The 17,417-nt window shown below is 44.9% G+C and overlaps 1 protein-coding gene across 1 annotated transcript in view; it reads left to right on the top strand.

Annotated features, from left to right (window-relative positions):
* Positions 1 to 17,417, top strand: part of LOC8026626 (kinesin-like protein KIF19) — an 84,639-nt gene that overhangs the window by 46,726 nt on the left and 20,496 nt on the right. The window contains exons 3-11 of the mRNA XM_042286063.1: positions 1,679 to 1,804; positions 2,348 to 2,435; positions 2,984 to 3,120; positions 3,787 to 3,912; positions 4,987 to 5,193; positions 5,991 to 6,069; positions 11,089 to 11,270; positions 12,895 to 13,069; positions 16,744 to 16,894. Coding sequence (XP_042141997.1) covers positions 1,679 to 1,804; positions 2,348 to 2,435; positions 2,984 to 3,120; positions 3,787 to 3,912; positions 4,987 to 5,193; positions 5,991 to 6,069; positions 11,089 to 11,270; positions 12,895 to 13,069; positions 16,744 to 16,894 — 1,271 coding nt within the window. The remainder of the gene's footprint in view (positions 1 to 1,678; positions 1,805 to 2,347; positions 2,436 to 2,983; positions 3,121 to 3,786; positions 3,913 to 4,986; positions 5,194 to 5,990; positions 6,070 to 11,088; positions 11,271 to 12,894; positions 13,070 to 16,743; positions 16,895 to 17,417) is intronic.

Genomic DNA, 17,417 nt, shown 5'->3' with positions numbered 1-17,417 from the left:
GGTCTCTTGTTTTCTTTCCGATTGGCCTAGAGGAGACTGCTCCGGTTGATTTCTCCTGGTTATCGTTAAATGCTGATGTCAACGGTTTCCCTCGCCATCCGGCCACACCCTCGCCTTGGTCTTAAACAAAACGGGCACGAAGAGCTACAGTCCGTTGCAACATAATATCTGCAGGCAACACCCTGCCCCCGAATTCCCATAGAAAAATGTTCCCCTCAATACTCCCAAGACACTCAAGAGCCCCGAATTATGAAGACCACCAGGCCTCTTCTTAGCGCCGGACGGGTAGTCCTTTTTCCAATAAAGTTTTAACACGCACACACGCACACGCACACACACACACACAACAATAAAAACGCGTAGCTTTCTTAATGTCAGAAAATTGGATACCGAAAGAAATGCACTTCTGTAACAAAATACAGCAGCTTAGAAACCAAAGTTCTATAGGCGTTTTTTTTTTTTTTTTTTTTTTAATTGCACTGCCTCTAGCAGTCGCTAAGACAATTTTCCGACTCCGCCATCATTTTTGGGGGGCACGGACTTTGATTACTCTTGGACACGAATGCTGACGTCAGCGTTCGGCGGATACTCGGATCCAATCACATGCTTGGTTCCCAACATGTGGCGACCGCCAGTGTTGTTTGCGGATTTTTAAAATAGGGCCCATTGCACCCGGAAATCTTTCGTGTGGGTGTAGCATTTTTGTTTTTTTGGTGGCCAAAGCCTCGCCGTCAGCAGATCTTATATTGCTGCAGAGTGTACAGACACGTGCACGGAGGAACATCCGACGCCCCGTAGGGCCCCTCGGACGTTCACTCCTGCACGTGTCCGTCGCTTCAGAGCATGCGGTCTCGAATACATGGCCTGCGAGCGCCCGTTCCCATGTCTCGAGCGCTAGAAATGGCTCGAGCTATAAGGATCTACTGTCTCCGAATCATTTCCGCCCGACTCGTAGCTGTGCTCTTATAAGATATCACTTAGTTTATACTGTTTTGTTTTCATTTGCTTCGTGTTCCATGTTAATTTTTGCTCCCCAGGTTTCTTTGCTCAAGGACGGACCTTGGCTGCACGAACTCTCGCTCAGTATTAGAAATCGCCACGGATAAACCTACGAGTCGAATCTCGCCTTCAAAAATTATTACCATTAAAATGCACTTTTTACAAGTTGTTTCTACGCAACTATTGGTAAAGCAAAAACTTTCTTATGAATTTTTTTTTTCGGGACACGTTGAGCTGGAATATTTCCCGAGTGAATTTAGCAACGGGACCGGACAGCGTGCTTGCTCTCTTGTTCTATTAAAAATTACAGCACTTTGGTGGGGTGGTGCCATTTTAGATAGTGTTATTAAATCAGGTAAGGGCCCAAAGTAGTCCCATAAACGATTCAAATCTAAGGATGTCACTGCCCAACTGCGAGTTTAAAAAAAGCAAAGAGCAGAGGTTAGCCTTTACCGAAACTTCTGGCAACAGCCGCCAGGATCGTGACATCCGACAGCTTGACAAGCCGGCTCCCATGACGTCATTTAATGCCGCTTAGGGGCAACTCTTGATGTATGGGTGGGATAGGACGCTAAATGCACCTGTCGACGACACGTTCCAGGGGGCACCGTAGGGAAAATGACTTCATCGCATTACAGAGCCTCCGGTAACATCGGTGTTTTGATTGTGCTCTATGCAGACGGTGCTCCTGGTGGATCCCCAAAGCGCCGAATCCGCGGAGAAAACTCGTAATGGAAGTAGCAACAAAAAGGTGGTCAGTCACAAGTACGCCTTCGACTGGACCTTCGATGAGAGAAGCTCGCAGGTAAATCTTCTTCGATGCTTTTTCATCCGAATTGTTTGCCTACAGTACCTTTCACAAATGCCTGCAGTAAAGACAAAGGTTCAGGCGCATGAGCCCAGCTCGGCAGAATGCTTTTGTTCGTACGAGAACGCCTGCATAGCAGCTACTTTCCAAAGCCACGCGCTCATGCCCCCGCCTTTGTCTGCACTGCATGCAGACGTATGTCAGGTGGAGTTTATGTTATTCGTCTTTCACAATCCATCAGCTGTCCTTTTATAGACGACTGCAAGCAGGGCTCCCGTCCGCCGCCATGTCTCTGCGTGTGCGGGCAAGCACATGCAATCGCACACTTGTCAAGGCCACGTTCACACGCACGCTTCGCGTGCTGGTGCCTACGCAATTACGGCTGTCTATACATCCGAATATCGTGACAAAAAACTGCCCCAAGAAACATCGCCACACTTCATTATATTCGAATGCTGTGAATGAGAGAACTGTGTATGGTGGACGTCATCAGACCAAAGACTTTTTTAATAAAAGAATACACATTGAATTGACTTGCAGGAAGAGGTCTACCAGAATGTTGGAAAACCTCTGGTGGACAACGTCTTGCACGGTTTCAACGGGACCGTGTTCGCCTACGGAGCTACAGGTGACTCAATCTCTTTCTTCTTGCGCCACTTGCATTTAGGGTTATCATTTTTGAGCTCCTCCCTGTGTTGACCATTTTATTAAATAATGTGAATGGCTTCCGAGTTTTATATAACAGAGCAGGCAACACCCGTAAGGACATAGAGGCATTTGTATCGTTGAGATCTTATTGTGGTTGTTCAAGTTAACTAAGTCAAGTTAACTAAGCAAGTTCAAGTTAACGAGCCTGCTCGTTCCACCTAAATTCGTCTTTACATTTTATCCACAGTATTGTCAATTTGGTTTAAGCTAGCTATAGCTCTTCTGGTTGATGTCTAGAGGTTGCGCCTGCTTTAAGAGGTCGGCATTAGGCCCTTGTCAAATATCCATGAAGTAACACGGGCGGCCGCTATGTTTGGGGAATAGCATTCTGCTCAGAGATAAGGATTGGATCCGAGATGACGCCGATTGCTGACACAACACTCGTGGCAAATAAAATTGAACCCGAGTACACTGCGTACGCGGACGCCGCACTCGTGTTCTGTATGATATCTATCTTTCTATTTCTAGGAGCGGGAAAAACGTACACGATGGTGGGCAGCGATAAGAGTCCCGGCATGATGGTGCGTGTGTTCGACGACTTCTTCCAATTCGCCAAATACAACAACTCCACGACGGACACAAGCATCTTCATCTCTTACATGGAGGTGAGCTCGTCTTCGCCGTTGTTTACGGTCATGGAACCGAGGTGAAATAGACTAACCATGGAGGGTGGCTGTGGTGCCAGATATGTGCCCGTAAAGCCCCTGCTAACAAAGCTGTCAGCTTGCCCTTGGAGCTTTGCGTTCAGCGACTTGTAAACGCAACAGGATACTGCGTTCACTGCGAGAACCTGCAGTTGGGACAACACAAAAAAGTTGGTTGCGTTCGGAACAGTAGAAGTCTAAAAAATCAGATCAAAGTGTGAAAAAAAAAGCAATGATTAATAATAGATGATTCAGACATAATCGGAAAAGCCTAGGACTCGCCAGTTGTGACGTCGGGGTTCTCAGAGAGCTGCTTGCTCGCTTGCGCGTTTTAAGGAAGTGTAATACTTATAATCCATTTTCCTTAAATGAACTGTTGGATTCGCCTAGAGGTGCCAACAATGAATAAAAAAATGAGATAAAGAACGAAATACGCACATCCTCGACCCTTTTTTGTGAAATATTGGGCACATTTCATCCCACTGTGCTCTTTGCCAGTTTTTCGTCGAACCTTCACTGACTTTAATGTACATATGCGTAGGTTTTACATATTCGCGTGTACGTCTTGACTACAGCTTTTTTTGTGAGGAGTAAGTTACTCTCTTAGTGTTGCTAACATATTTACAGATCTACAATGAGAATATCCGAGATCTGCTGAACACATCCAACACCTTCCTTGAGCTTCGCGAGGATCCCCAAGGTGGAAACCAAGTCTTGGGTCTCTCTGAATTGGAGGTTACGAATTCGGCAGAGGTTAGTTTGTCCCAAACATTTATTCTATAAAAAGTCATTTTTTTATTTCATGTGGTCGTTAGTGTGCTCCCCATATCATGGAAATCTGCTGTGCTGCGACTTTTTCTTTCACAACGTTTTTCACAGTGCTTCATCACTAGCAACTGAGAACTAATATAATATGGCAACTAGTTGCAATGTTCTTCGTTTCGCCAATTTATTGATGTGTTTTTTCAGTGGCTGACGCGATTTCACAGACATTTGAAGAATAATGAGTTGTTCTATTTGTTTTTGTTCTATTGCCACCACCTTGTATAATGCCCAACGGGCCCTCAAGGAAAATAAATTATGATGAGGGGGTCTGCAAGTGCACGTTGTCCGTTTTAGGCTCCCTCTGATTACAAAAAAAGGTAAAAATAATGGTGAATATATATACACTTGCGAACTTTATCAACGCACTATTGGATTATTTACGAAACTTCTGAAACACGTCAAAATTACCCCTCTCTATATTCTCAGACTATATCAGAACGCAGGGACAAAACTGGTGCGCTCTAACTTTTACAAGTTTAGGGAAATCGTGCTTACGATTCTGGCCTATATAATATTTCAAATGCAAAATTTGTGACATGGCGGTTTAGACAAGAGGTATAGTCAGCCTCAAAATAGGGACATAATTTTATTTAGGAAAAAAACATCACTATTTCCGACACGCAAAAATGTACGAACAAGCTTAGACGCACAACAAGAGCTGTCTTGAAACGATGTGTGTTTTATCACTTCTTGTCTTCTTTTTTTTTTTTTTTTTTTTGCACACCTTTTTTTTAGTACGCGAAAAAGACTAACGGGCTTGGAGGCTACCTATTTCTGTTAACACATTTCTTCGTTAAAATGCTATGTGCGCCAAGAGAGAACCTATAAACTCTTGGGACCTTTCCTTTGCCTGCCTTCCCATCCCAATGGTCCTTGTTTTCTGTCTCGACTGAAACCATGTAACAGAAAAGAAACTTGTTAGAATCTGTGCCTTTGCACCTCGTACATGTGGGGAAAATGCCAATCCTTACGATATAGTTATTCGGTCGCTGTTGTCCGCAGGTGCTAAGGCTACTACAGAAGGGCAACAAGCGGCGGACGGTGGAGCCCACAGCGGCCAACAAGACGTCCTCCCGGTCTCACGCCCTGCTACGAGTCTCGATCAGACAGTCCAGCCGGGACCCTTCCAACCTGAGCTCTTCCAGGAACAGGGTAGGAAAGTTGTTCATGGTGGACCTGGCTGGATCTGAAAGAGCCTCCAACACCAAGGTGAGATGACCCTGACATAGTTCATTGTCTGCTGGAGTGAGACCTAAGAGTGGTCAAGTGGCTAGCGGTTGGCTGGACTGTTAAAAATAAAATTAAGAAACGATAATTGAGATCTTAACGTTCGCAGGCTGATAGGCTGCTTGGTCCTTTATAATGCACTACTCAAACAGGTAACTTAGACACAATGAGTCCTTCAAATTCGGACACCTCCGTCACTACAGCATGCCGTTGATCGCTAAGCGAGCACCAATGTACCATGGTAAATTGATCTCTAACCCTGACCATGAGTGTCATAAATGAATTTTCGTACCATTAAATTCGCAGGAAGAGAAATGAGCCAGCAGCGAATTCTGGCGTTTTGTTGTGGAAAAAAAAGAAAGGCGAGATGGAAACAACATAATTAATGCGATGCAAATGCAATTCATCTTTCGCAATTTGTAAATTACGGATATTTTATGTATTAATAAGCCGAGCAGAATAATATCTGTGCACTTTGTATCTGAAATTCATGGGTCCAAGGCTAACCCCTGTAGTGACAAACAGATGATGGCGAACTCTTTTTTAAAGTGGGAGGGAACTTCATGCTCCGTACGAATGAAATCTCCAGCTCCCTTTACTACGACGAGTGCAATGTGTACTTTTACGTTGCCGTGTGAATGAACTATCACGTTGATTTCGGCTGATTACCTGCACCCCAACTTTATTTCCTCTGTTTCTCTCTTCTAATCTTCTATTCAATCTAAGTGCGGGCCTGTGGCGGAATTTCCACCCTAACAACGAGTTTGTTTTCCTTTCAGAATACCGGAATACGGTTAAAGGAAGGCGCGCACATCAACAGGTCTCTTCTCGCACTTGGAAATGTCATCAATGCATTAGGTATGGGATTCTTTTCTTCGTCCCTTTCAGTAACTCTTGCGCTTGCCGTTGTTTTCATATTACTGTCGCTGTTGTTGTCCTTTTTGGAAAGTCTATAGACTCGCGGAACATCACTTCTTTCTCTAAGTACAGTTGCAGCTTGACAGTCAGTCTGCACATGGTTCGGACCTTTCCTGTGGTGGTGTTCACGACCACCGAAAAGACAGAAACGACAAAAGTAACTCGGATGACTAGGCTTTCCGTGCCGCAGTGAGATTACTTCAATAAATAGCTGTGACAAGCATTTCTGCACGAGTTCCTAAAATGCACTCGCCCTATTTGTGATTCGCCGATCGCTAGTGATGTGACCCAGAAAGAGTGTTGGCAACTCAAAAAACAAAGATTCCGCTGAAGTATAATCCCGTAAATCTCCGAAAAACTGCTAAATTTAAGGCGAAGGCAAGTTATGGCTAATTTAACACTGTCCTTCAAAATCTTCCCCCATAATATATCAACGACGACCCGAGCGCTATTCTCTCTTACAATAATTTTGTTGAGAGTAAAAGAAAATAACGACCCCACGACTTCAACTTACCGTATAAATGAAGCTGTTTACGATCGATAAATAGAAACCCGGGAACATTCTAGACCGCCAGAAAATGCGCTAACATAACTCGCAAATCCCTAAAAAAATCCTGCCAACCGCAAAACGGCGATTTCTCCCACTAGACAACTCAGAAAGCCGCTGAATTTAGGGTAAATTCCGCTTAACTGGCAACGCCGATCACTGATCTACGTCATACACTGGTTGCCGCTCGACATACACTGTAAACGACTCAATTTTCGCGAATCGGGCCAAACCTGAAAATTTTTAATTATTCGCGGGCTCTAAATTCCCTGAATAACGGTGGTACGCTATGTGTTCGCTACCTTGGGGAAACATATTCGAGGGTCCTATTTTTTCGCGAATCGTAGGCGATTCGCGAAATTCTCGAAAATTAGGTCCTCGCAAAGATTAAGAATTGCAGGGCGCATGGGGCAAAGTCCCGAGCATCTTATTATGCCGTGCACAAGTTTATCCGCTTCTTGCGCAAAGGCTGCAGTGACGTCACAACGCCCCACTCTGATTGGCTGCGATTGGAAGGAGAGTGGGTAGACCTCGATGCAAGCCGCCTTGATGTCTGCCCGCCATCCTTCAGGCAGAACCAATCAGAGCTCGGCGTTTTGATGTCAAAAGAAGCAGACGAACTTTCGCTCCGCATAGCTTCGGGTCTACCCACTAGTCTTACCAATCAAAGATCGGCGTTCCGGCGTCTTCTCTCGTCTCCGCGTTTCTCTCGTCTCCCCCTCTCCTTCAATTTCTACCCGTATAGTAACCGTCATTTCTCTCGACAGAAAAAAATACCCGAACTAACGATCCTAGACACCGGTTCGTGGAACAGCCTATTGTCATTGGCAACTTAAGAAATGGCGGGCGTGACTTATTACGTTCTCACTTCTCGCTTCGTGATTTGTTCATCCAACTTGTTATCAGCTCATGTCGCAGTCATGCCGGCCTCGGAGAGATAGTAAGTCACTCGGGGCCCGCGGTGTCCTCCGTTTCTTAAACTCTCATTGAGTATGGTTAGTGCCACTAAATAAGCTACGCTTCAGAGTAACGACACTTGGCCATTTTGTGGCTTAAAATCATGGTTGCCAGTTATCTGAAGCTTTATCTGAAATCACAGGAAACACTTTTCCGCTCTCGACAAAGGTTTCAAAAGCTCGTGACAGAGCAGAGCAATATTACATGAGCTTCCTAACACCGAATCTAATGCTGAGGAAGTCGCACTTTTGAATCATGACGATCGGCAGTTGTGTCTGCTCTGCATTCGAGCCAAAATGGCGGCGCCTACAACAATGTTGGGGAACGGAGTGCCGATACTCTAAACGCAGCTCATTCAGTGGCTCTAAGTATACTCGTGAAACTACGAACAAGAAGTCATCATCACTGCACACTGTGCACAAATGAAATTCGAAAAAACAAAAAAAACACACGTAAGGTGCTTCAGCTTCCAGAATAATATGCATGTTAATTATGTAGAAAACAAACGTGCTTATCGACTAATAAAATGGCCGAGTCAGTGTTGCCAATTTAGCGGTTTTCTCACAACATTTAGCGGTTTTTGTTAGTTGCCTAGAGGGAGAGATTGCCGTTTTGGGTTTGGCGGTATTGTTAGCGGTTTTTGAGTCGTATTAGCCTGTTCACTGACGGTCGTAAAGTGTTCTCCAGTTTACATTTCTCAATCGTTAATAGCTTCATTTCTGTGGCGTGCTAGAGTCGCCGGGGGTCATAATTTTGGCTTATGATTCCTTTAGCGTGTTTTTAATTTTAGAGTTGGCAACACTGGGTTAAGAGTTTGAAGTAAAATTAACTAGCACAGCTGGGTATAGGCGAAGCAGGGGAAACTTAAGGCTCCCTCCCGAGTGGTTTTGCCCAATGTCTCGACCTTGTTTCCCAGTGAGTCTGGTGTTGGGGTAACGCCGACTAGATTTGACCAGAGGAAAATTGGCCACTGCCTCGCCGGGAAGAGAAGGCGGGGAGTGATGTTTTAGCGATCCCGAGGTCATCCTGTCTGGTGATAATTACTGCCTGGTGATAGTTACAGTTACAACACTGGGTTACCGTTACATCACCAGGCAGTTACATCACTGCCTGTTGATAGTTACAGAAGGACAGAGAGGACGCAAATTGGCTTAGAGAGGTAAGGAAGGAATCGTACTTTTGGATTCTAGGCTAGGTGGCGCAAGCTACCACCCGTTATAAAGGGTACAGCCACTAGCATTAATCCATCCATCTTTGAAAGGTTTTGGCGCCTGCTTGTGTGGTTTTGGGAGACTAACATTGATTATTATGGTCACGGGCGGCTTACAAAAAGAAGAGGGCGACATGTTTTGATAATTTTTATATCGCTGCAGACTCAATGAGATAAGAACGCGTTAGAATGAAGTACTAAGTGCAAGATGCATGAAGATAATCAGCTTAAGATCCAGTGACCGCACTCGATACACAACAGACCACGATACACTTCGATGAGCGACGCCTAATACTAAAGTACACACGCCCAAAAGCTTAATATATACTCTACATTTCGTAACTTGCGTTATTTGTCAGTTTTCTTCTCGCACCCGGCATGACCCTGATGTTTTCTAGCTAGATTTTTGGCCTAATGGGAGCTGACTTATCTCGGTGTCTGAGTGTCCGGTTTACCGCTGAGGTTTCGAGAGTGATCGTTAATTACGCTGACGTCACCGCGAGTCGACAGACCCTGACGAATGGAACACACTAAGCGGTTTCGCTTGGCTGCAGTTGCATGTGGGGCTTTACGCGATGGCTCTACGTGCTCGCGACCGCGTAGCTGAGGACGGTGTCGGTAGATCACGGCTAATTGACCACACTGGGTGCTTTACCGCAATCCCGGGACAAAGTTGAGTTTATATGGTTTATTTATTTTATTTGCTCAGAACTGTGGTGTGGCTGTCTTGAATATTTTATGGCGACGCAGTCGGTGCGGATGAAAAAGTGGCTCGGCAGAGGTAACGATGCGACTAGGTGGCCTGGAACAATCTGGAAGTTGGGCAATCTATACTAGCAAACATAAGAACCTGGTGCGAATTAAAAAAAAATCTCAAATTTGTAGGTCGTATACTAAGAACAAAATTGCAAAAACACCTAATCGACTGCACTGATCGAAGGCCGCTGTAATGGTAATGTCGGCAAACAACCGTCTACCATACGCTTCAACACACTCTGTTAAAGTTTCGTTAACGCACATCGGTAGGGGGCGCTGCGAAAGCTAGCGATGAAGACTCGGCATTAGCACTCGTACTGTACTTTTCCTTTTCTTTTATGAACAGTATTTCATGCAACATTTTGATGTAACAGATATTGATTTAGCAGTTAGTGGTATTTATTAGGTCATCGGATAAAATATGACATCATACAGGGGCGTTCCCAAACAATATTACGAGGTTATTTTTTCAACGAAAACATGAACTAATTCTCTACCCAAATGTACCGCGAGCTGTTCGAACCAGATGACTAAGTTTGAGAAAGAAGAAGTAGTACTTTAAGTACATTGTACTTGAAGTACTACCTCAAGTATGTTTAGAAAACTTGTACTTTACTTGAAGTACATTCTCTAGTTATGTACTTGTCCATTACTTAAAGTATTTTCTATGGTACTTTCCGAGGGAGGTACAACTTCGGACATCAAGATACATACCCCAAGTTTGATCTCGTTAATTTTGTGTCACAAAATGCTGCTTTGCCGACAAATACGTGCCTTATTGGTTGATTGTGTTAATTAGTTCGTCAGCGAGAGTAAAATTACTACGTGGCCATTTACCTTTATCCAAGGTTCGCCACCATTTCCAATAATAACTGATGCACTCCCGATTACCCCTTGGGTAACCCATACCAAGGCAATTTTTTTTTAATATTAGGTCTCTCAAAGATGTTATACGGACCTGGTTCGAGTTTCAACTTCCATACGATTAACCCAGAACACGATGTAAATACACACTCAAAAAAGGCTTGTTTCCGGCCTTCGGTTTTGCGTTCCTGGCGCAAACCAAACGCCTTCACCAGAAATTATAAGATTTAACTCTCGCGAATATTATAACACGCTCAACATACGGAACAAAGCGTATGCGCCTAGTTCATAACGCGGATTCAACATGTGGCACTGCGGACTTTGATAGTAAAGAAACAAAAAAAAAACAGTCTGCAGATACTAAGGCCTTCCTTGCATCATGATACTGTCACATTGATCATACAAATACTCTATGTCCGAAGCACACATATGTGTGAAGCAAACAAGCTTCGAACACTCTTGAGACCTGTCCGCAGATCCCCGTGTCGTCATGTCTCCAGCGAATACAGTGTCTTTTTTCTTTTCTTTTAGTGATATAAACAATGTAACTGCGCCTTTATGTTCGCACCATAAACAGTTTCCTATGACCGCACTGAATTTTTTTTTTTTTCTGTGGTCCACGCAGGTATGCGGAACCCAAAGTACGTCAACTTCCGGGACAGCAAACTGACGCGGATGCTCAAGGAGGCTCTCTCGGGCAACTGCAAGACGGTCATGGTGGCCCACATCTCTCCCGCGTCCGCGCACTACGACGAGTCCAGGAACACCCTGGTCTACGCCGAGAGGGCGAGGAACATCACGAACAAGGTGAGCGCAGAGCTAATGATGCAAGCCCATGCAGTATTTAGAAGACGAAGACAGAACGCGGCGTAATCTTAAGCAGATTCCCGACCTGCCCTAAGGGGAAAACACGATGATGTTCAAGGGCAGTGGCGTACCAACTTGTTTTTGAGTGTGTGTGTGTGTGGAGGGGGGGGGGGGGCACACCAGAACCCCCCTTCCATTCAGGGCCGGGGGGCCGGTGCTCCTAGTATCCCTTGGGCGCCACTGGCCAGCGTTTGCCCTGCCCAGTGGTGGCTGTTTCAGGGGGGGGGGGGGGGGGGGGCAAAACACATGCCATGCCCCCCCCCCTCTGAGAACTGGGAGGGAGGCAAGTGCCCCCTTTGCCCCCCCCCCCCCCCCCCCCCGGTTGGTACGCCCATGCTCAAGGGCAGTCGTCTTCAAGATGGCCATGTCTTAAGCCAGTGTTAAGCTTGCTAGTAGACACGCACCGACGCGTCAGAGACGCGGTCGGCGGCGACACAGGCTTGAGCTAGATTGCCCTGAGGTGTAACCAATATGCTCTGCAGACTGCTAGGCTGACACGGCGATGGAGGCTACGGATTCGTTGAACCAATCAAACGCCCATCTTGCACCATGTTATCATGTTCTCTGCGCACTCTCAGGCACAGAGGCCAGGTCAGGCGATAAAAGTGGTGCGATTAATTTGTCCGGCGAGCTAGTGGATTCCACCACTCATCAGCTAAGCGGTAAACTAAGTACAGTGATAGGATATATGGTTTGCAGCTGTTACGCAGATCGGTCGGCGAGTGCGTTAGCGCAGCGCAGCTCGGAGCACTTGGAGCGAAAGCTTGTGCTGTACGACGCAGGGATCCTGGGTTCGGTCCGTGACGGTTTCAACCTAGATAAGCACCGCGCCGCCATGCGGTTGTGTATCACTACTGCGTGATGCACGTTATAAACACCAAACTAGCAGTCGTACTGCGCTGCCTGAATTTCTCATCTAAAGCGCAAACCAGTGTCGCCGTCCAAGGCAGACCGACCTTACGCTGTCTAAACACGAACGTTTAATTTTTTTTTTTGGGGGGGGGGGGGCCGGGTCTTTCGTTCAATGTAACTAATTGAAGGCAAGTTGAATGTGGCGTGTGTACTAGTAGTAGCCCTAATACTAAAAACAAATTAAGCGAACTCTTTTGAGGTACAGGGCAGGAGCAGCTCCCGTCTTAAGGAAACATTGAGATCTGGTCATGTGTTAGCCCCGCTTGACTTCCAACCTTAACCCAATTGAACCTACTCCAGTCTACTGATTAAAGTAGACTAGACAATTGATTACGTGCTTTCGCTGCTATACCACGGCATTATCTATTTGCCGCGTTACGTCCTTATGTGGCACTGCGGTGTAGTCTGGTCTTATTTCATCTTCGTGGCCCTGGTAAAAGTTGAAGCATTTCAACTAAAGTACGCAGCCAATCATACTAGTAACGTTTGTTTTTCTGTTCATAATGCATAGTCTGGAAACAAAGGAGGCATTCATGTCTCGCTCAATAGTGCCATACCTGTTTCCTTCTTGTATATTCGGATCTACTTCTATCGTAAATGTTAGGAGAATGAAAGACATCATAACGGCTGTGGCACCTCTTGTGCCTTTCAGGTTCGGATCAACATGGTGGACGTGTCCCACCACGTGAAGCAGTACCAGAGCATCATCACGGAGCTGAGGCAGGAGATCCAGAAGTTGCAGGACCGTATCGAGGAGAACGACGCCTCCAAGGAGGAGTCCTCGACTCCTGTCTCTTCTCCCGAGGCTACGCACAAGGGCATCAACAGTGAGTCCTTTGAACAATGTTGCGTCCTTGATGTACCACACCTTTTCCTAAAAAGGAACCTTCTAGCGGCTTTGGAAGGGCAACTAACGTTCGCCCTTGAGTCTTAACAGAACAACCTAGTCAGTCTCTTTGCGAAATATCCGGTGCGTTTCAGAAGAATCCGCAAGTTCATTTTTAAAGTTCTGCCTACCGACTTAAACTACTTGTTTTTTTTTGTGTGTGTGTTACCATTTTCTAGTTACGTTATTACACATTCTTCTAAAGCTTAAGCAAAAACCAAAGAACTATCCCTATAAATATATTGTTGTATGCCACGCAAACTATACTCTATATGCAAGAGTCACCAGGTTCTTGCGCCAGGTTCTTGCAAACATCTTCGCAACTCTGAAGGTCACTATTCTTTGATTTATCTTCGTTACAATAATTACTTTTTCAATACTCGCTTGTTAGGTTGAGCAGTTACTGAGACTGTGAAAGAGTATGCCATTTTTTTTGTGTGTTTTAAATGGAAAGAATATAGCAGCAGGAATAGACCACGAGCAAATACACAAAACGGGCGGTCTTTTTGTTTCTTCTACTAGTCCGTTGTCTTTTGTCGCTGTTACCCCTTTCAGTTTGGAAACTCTGATGCCTCGTCTTTATAGTGATTGCGATATACGTTATAGTTCCTCAACATACACGCGTGAGGCTCGCGGTGGTAGTTTCATTAGGGTCTAAACTTTAGCAAAACTCATCATAACAGAACCTTAAATTTCCAAATTTAAACAACATCTAATCACCTCTAACATTTAACGTGAAACACGAGCTTCTCGAGTTTCGCACAATGGTCGCTAGGTTACGTGTGCATCAGCCCCGAATATGCGCGTGTGCAAATGAACCTGAAAGGATGTCTCGTTCATTTTTAATACGTTTTTGTTACCACGTAAACGCGCATTGCTCTATACGAAACTATATAGAGCAGATTGCTCCACGACACGTTAGAACTGTTCTCGAGTGTCACGCCAGACATGTCACTGAACCTGCCCCTAAGAGCTAAATTCGGCATGTTCATATGACGTCAAAACGCCACATCAACATTGCATCACCTTCCCGACCCTTGTAATGCTCTTAGAACCGAGAGAACACTGAACTCGGCCATTGATCGTTTGATCGTGACTATATTTCTTTTTTTTTTTTCTTTCGATCTCGCTCGGAAATACAGATCGATAGTGAGTCGAAAAACATGATTTCGTGCAAGATTGAGTGTCCCGTCCACCAAAAGACTCTTTAAATGGAATCCCATGCAAAGATGTCGAGATAAAAATGAAACATTGCTGGCTTTTGCATTTCGCCCTGCTGTAGGCTTTTGTTGCCCGTCTTGTGACGGTCGCTGATGTTTTATCGATGGAAACTGGTGCTTTCAGATTGACCCATAGGAACGGGATGTCTACATATCAAACAGACCGAGATTAAGCTATCGGCCATACGCATAAAGTAGGTTATTTGTGAGGGGAATCGATGTATACATTTAAGCAAATTTTATTTTTACCTCAACACGAATTTCTTCATTAAGATTTAACACAAGGGTACTTTATGAGTTTCACCTACCACATAAAATTATTTTCACATTTTCACAAAGGGTTGTGCTTTTTCACGTGCTTTCTCTTTTGTCTTAGAAGATACAAATATATACTAACTTCTGCGACATAATGGCACAGAAGTTAGTTGCAACAATAGGGAAACAATGTTCCTTCATAAACTGCATTTTTTTATTTCAACATAAAGTATATACGACTAAAACGCGATAGCGCAAGTGAGCTGGTGTACGTTGGTCATTGTCGAATTACACGAGATTCACGTTCTCCTGTCGTCACCACAGTCTCGGGTGATTCTACAGTGATAATGTACATAGTTTAAGAAAAAAAAATTATGCACGTGTAATTTTTTTGTGTTTTGCTGTATTTGTGTTGGGCATAATATAATAGGACGCATTGCAGATGCTAGCTCAAAGGTGCACTAAAAACGTTTCTGAGATAATTTGTTCTTTGTGATAACTCATTCTACGAGATCTTAGCATTCCAGAAATTGAAAGATTATGCTCGTGCGGCGTCTACTTCTCTACTAAAAATGTGAACGAAGCTTGTGCCACGCCACATTTTTAGCGGAAAAATCTGGAGCACCGAATAAAGTAGAGGCGCCGGCAGCAGAGGTGCCGCCAGCGCCTCCGCTGGATTCTCTATTCCATACTTTTCCGCTCGGAAAGGTGCGTGGCACGAACTTAATCACATTTTAAGTGTGGATAAAGACGTCGTACAAGCATAATTTTTAGATTTTGAGGATGCTTGGAGCCCGTAATATAAGTTATCACAAAGAAGAGGCGATCTTAGAAACGTCTTCAGTGAACCTTTAATGGTGCGTAAAACAATTTGCGCTATGGATTTTTTTATCAGCCAGCATCTTCCATTAAAGAGTTCAAAAAATTATAAATTCCTTACTCTTGTTATGAAGTACGAAGTTAGTGGAAGCTGGCAGAAAAAAGTGAAAAGAAATATACTGGTACCTTCGAGTGACTGGCGTATTCAAACACCAGGGAAATTATTTTTAAAACTATTCTGGTCGTTGTCAATCTCGAGCTCTGTCTGATGGTAGTCATTGGATTCATTCACGAATTCCAAGAACTTCAATATGTGCGAGTGTAGGTCTGAATAGGAATTCAAATTTCGTAAGGTCCGCTCACTTGGCTTATCAGCCCATACGAGAACCTTGAGAAAACCTGAAACATTAGACTTGGTAGAGAATAAAATCAGCCAAACATACCTTAAAACGGTACTCCGGCGTTTTATTCATAGTCGCCGATTTGCCTGAGAAATTGCTAAACACACCAACCCATATCGCTGAAATAGTAACCCAAATATTGGGCCAAAATAAAGTTTTTTCGTGAAGCTAATAAATTCACAATATTGGTCCTCACCGTGTTTGTCAAAGTGAACGTCTCTATTGGCAACAATAAAAAATTGACATCAGGGGAAGGCAGATTAAGTTCGCTCTTTGTACTGTAGTCTTTGTTCCCAACAGATTACAAGCAGCTTCATGGTGCCGAATGAATGTTTTGGAAGCTCGCTCCAGTACCCGCGCAGTAGCTCGAAACAAATGCTCGGCATAGTAAATTTTTAGACTGCCCGCTCGACCTGCAAGCCCTGATGACACGGCACTGAAAAGCGCGGGTATATTTGAATGCTGGTTTTGGTATCATTTTCACTTGCCGATTTCACAATAACAATTTTGAATTCCGCGATACTAAATAGCATACCGGAAAGAGTTAGAAGCCCGTGATTCCGAAAATATGCTTAGTTCGGGTAGCTCTAAAAACCACCGGAGTACCCCTTATGTCTAGCTGAGATCTATCCAATAACGTAAGTGTATACACGTTTGCAAGCCACCACGCATCAAATGCTGGTCTGGCGACCGCGAGTGGAGAACGCTTTGTTGGACCACCGGTCTTGCAACTGCGGGCATGACTTAGCAATGCTTGATTGTCAGCCGAAGTACACACCAGCAGCAAGGAGGGGGCTCCAGAGGCACTTCTTGCAAACGTGTATAGACATCCCCAAAGATGCGACCCCCAACTGAGTGTTTTTGACAATGCTGTAGTGCATCTGATACCTCATCTCACGCAGCAGTAGTGTCCTCTGTAGATGCTGAAGACAACGGCGACAACAATGCTGTTGTGGAGCAGAGCGCAGTCAACGAACGCAATCAGCAAAACGAGAAGGCTGACATGGATCGGGAAATTCGTCAGATGAGGGCAGCTCTCGTCGACTCCTTCAACAAGCAAATGGAAGTCAGGTAAAGATTGCACCACGGTCGAAGAAGAGAGAAAGGGGTCGGAACAAGGACACAAAGGGAATCGAAATTCCACTCGGGCTTTGCGCATATCTCCCGGCAAGGGCACTGTCGGGTTGGGGCTATTCGCGCAGGCGCGGTAGCGCACCTCGCGGCCTTGAAGACATGTGCGCCAATAAGGCCGGTTCCTCGAGCTTCTGTCGTGATTTGCCGTGGTAGGTGTGACAATCACTCGCTTCATCCAGCGGAAGAATATTGCAAGGCTGTTCAGCACGCAGCGTTAGCATCGATAATGCCCGCAAAAGCGCCACAACAGCACTCCTCTGCCCTACGAACTCTAAAGAAAAAGGAAATGTCTTCACCGTTGGTCAAAATCGTGAAGTGCCGCATAACGAATCTTTCCTCGAAACACAGCTCGCTTACCGCTGACCTTGTTTCGACCTTGTTTCTAAGCATTGTCCTAAGCGTTTAAGTTTGTTTCTAAGCTTCAGTGAAGCTATGGTGGGCTTGTGAAGTCCCTCGATGT

Source organism: Ixodes scapularis, unplaced genomic scaffold (genome assembly GCF_016920785.2).
Source record: "Ixodes scapularis isolate PalLabHiFi unplaced genomic scaffold, ASM1692078v2 PGA_scaffold6__148_contigs__length_123643588, whole genome shotgun sequence".
Classification (NCBI taxonomy): domain Eukaryota; kingdom Metazoa; phylum Arthropoda; class Arachnida; order Ixodida; family Ixodidae; genus Ixodes; species Ixodes scapularis.
Note: the sequence above shows the minus strand (reverse complement) of the source record. Positions and strands in the feature narration are given on the sequence as shown.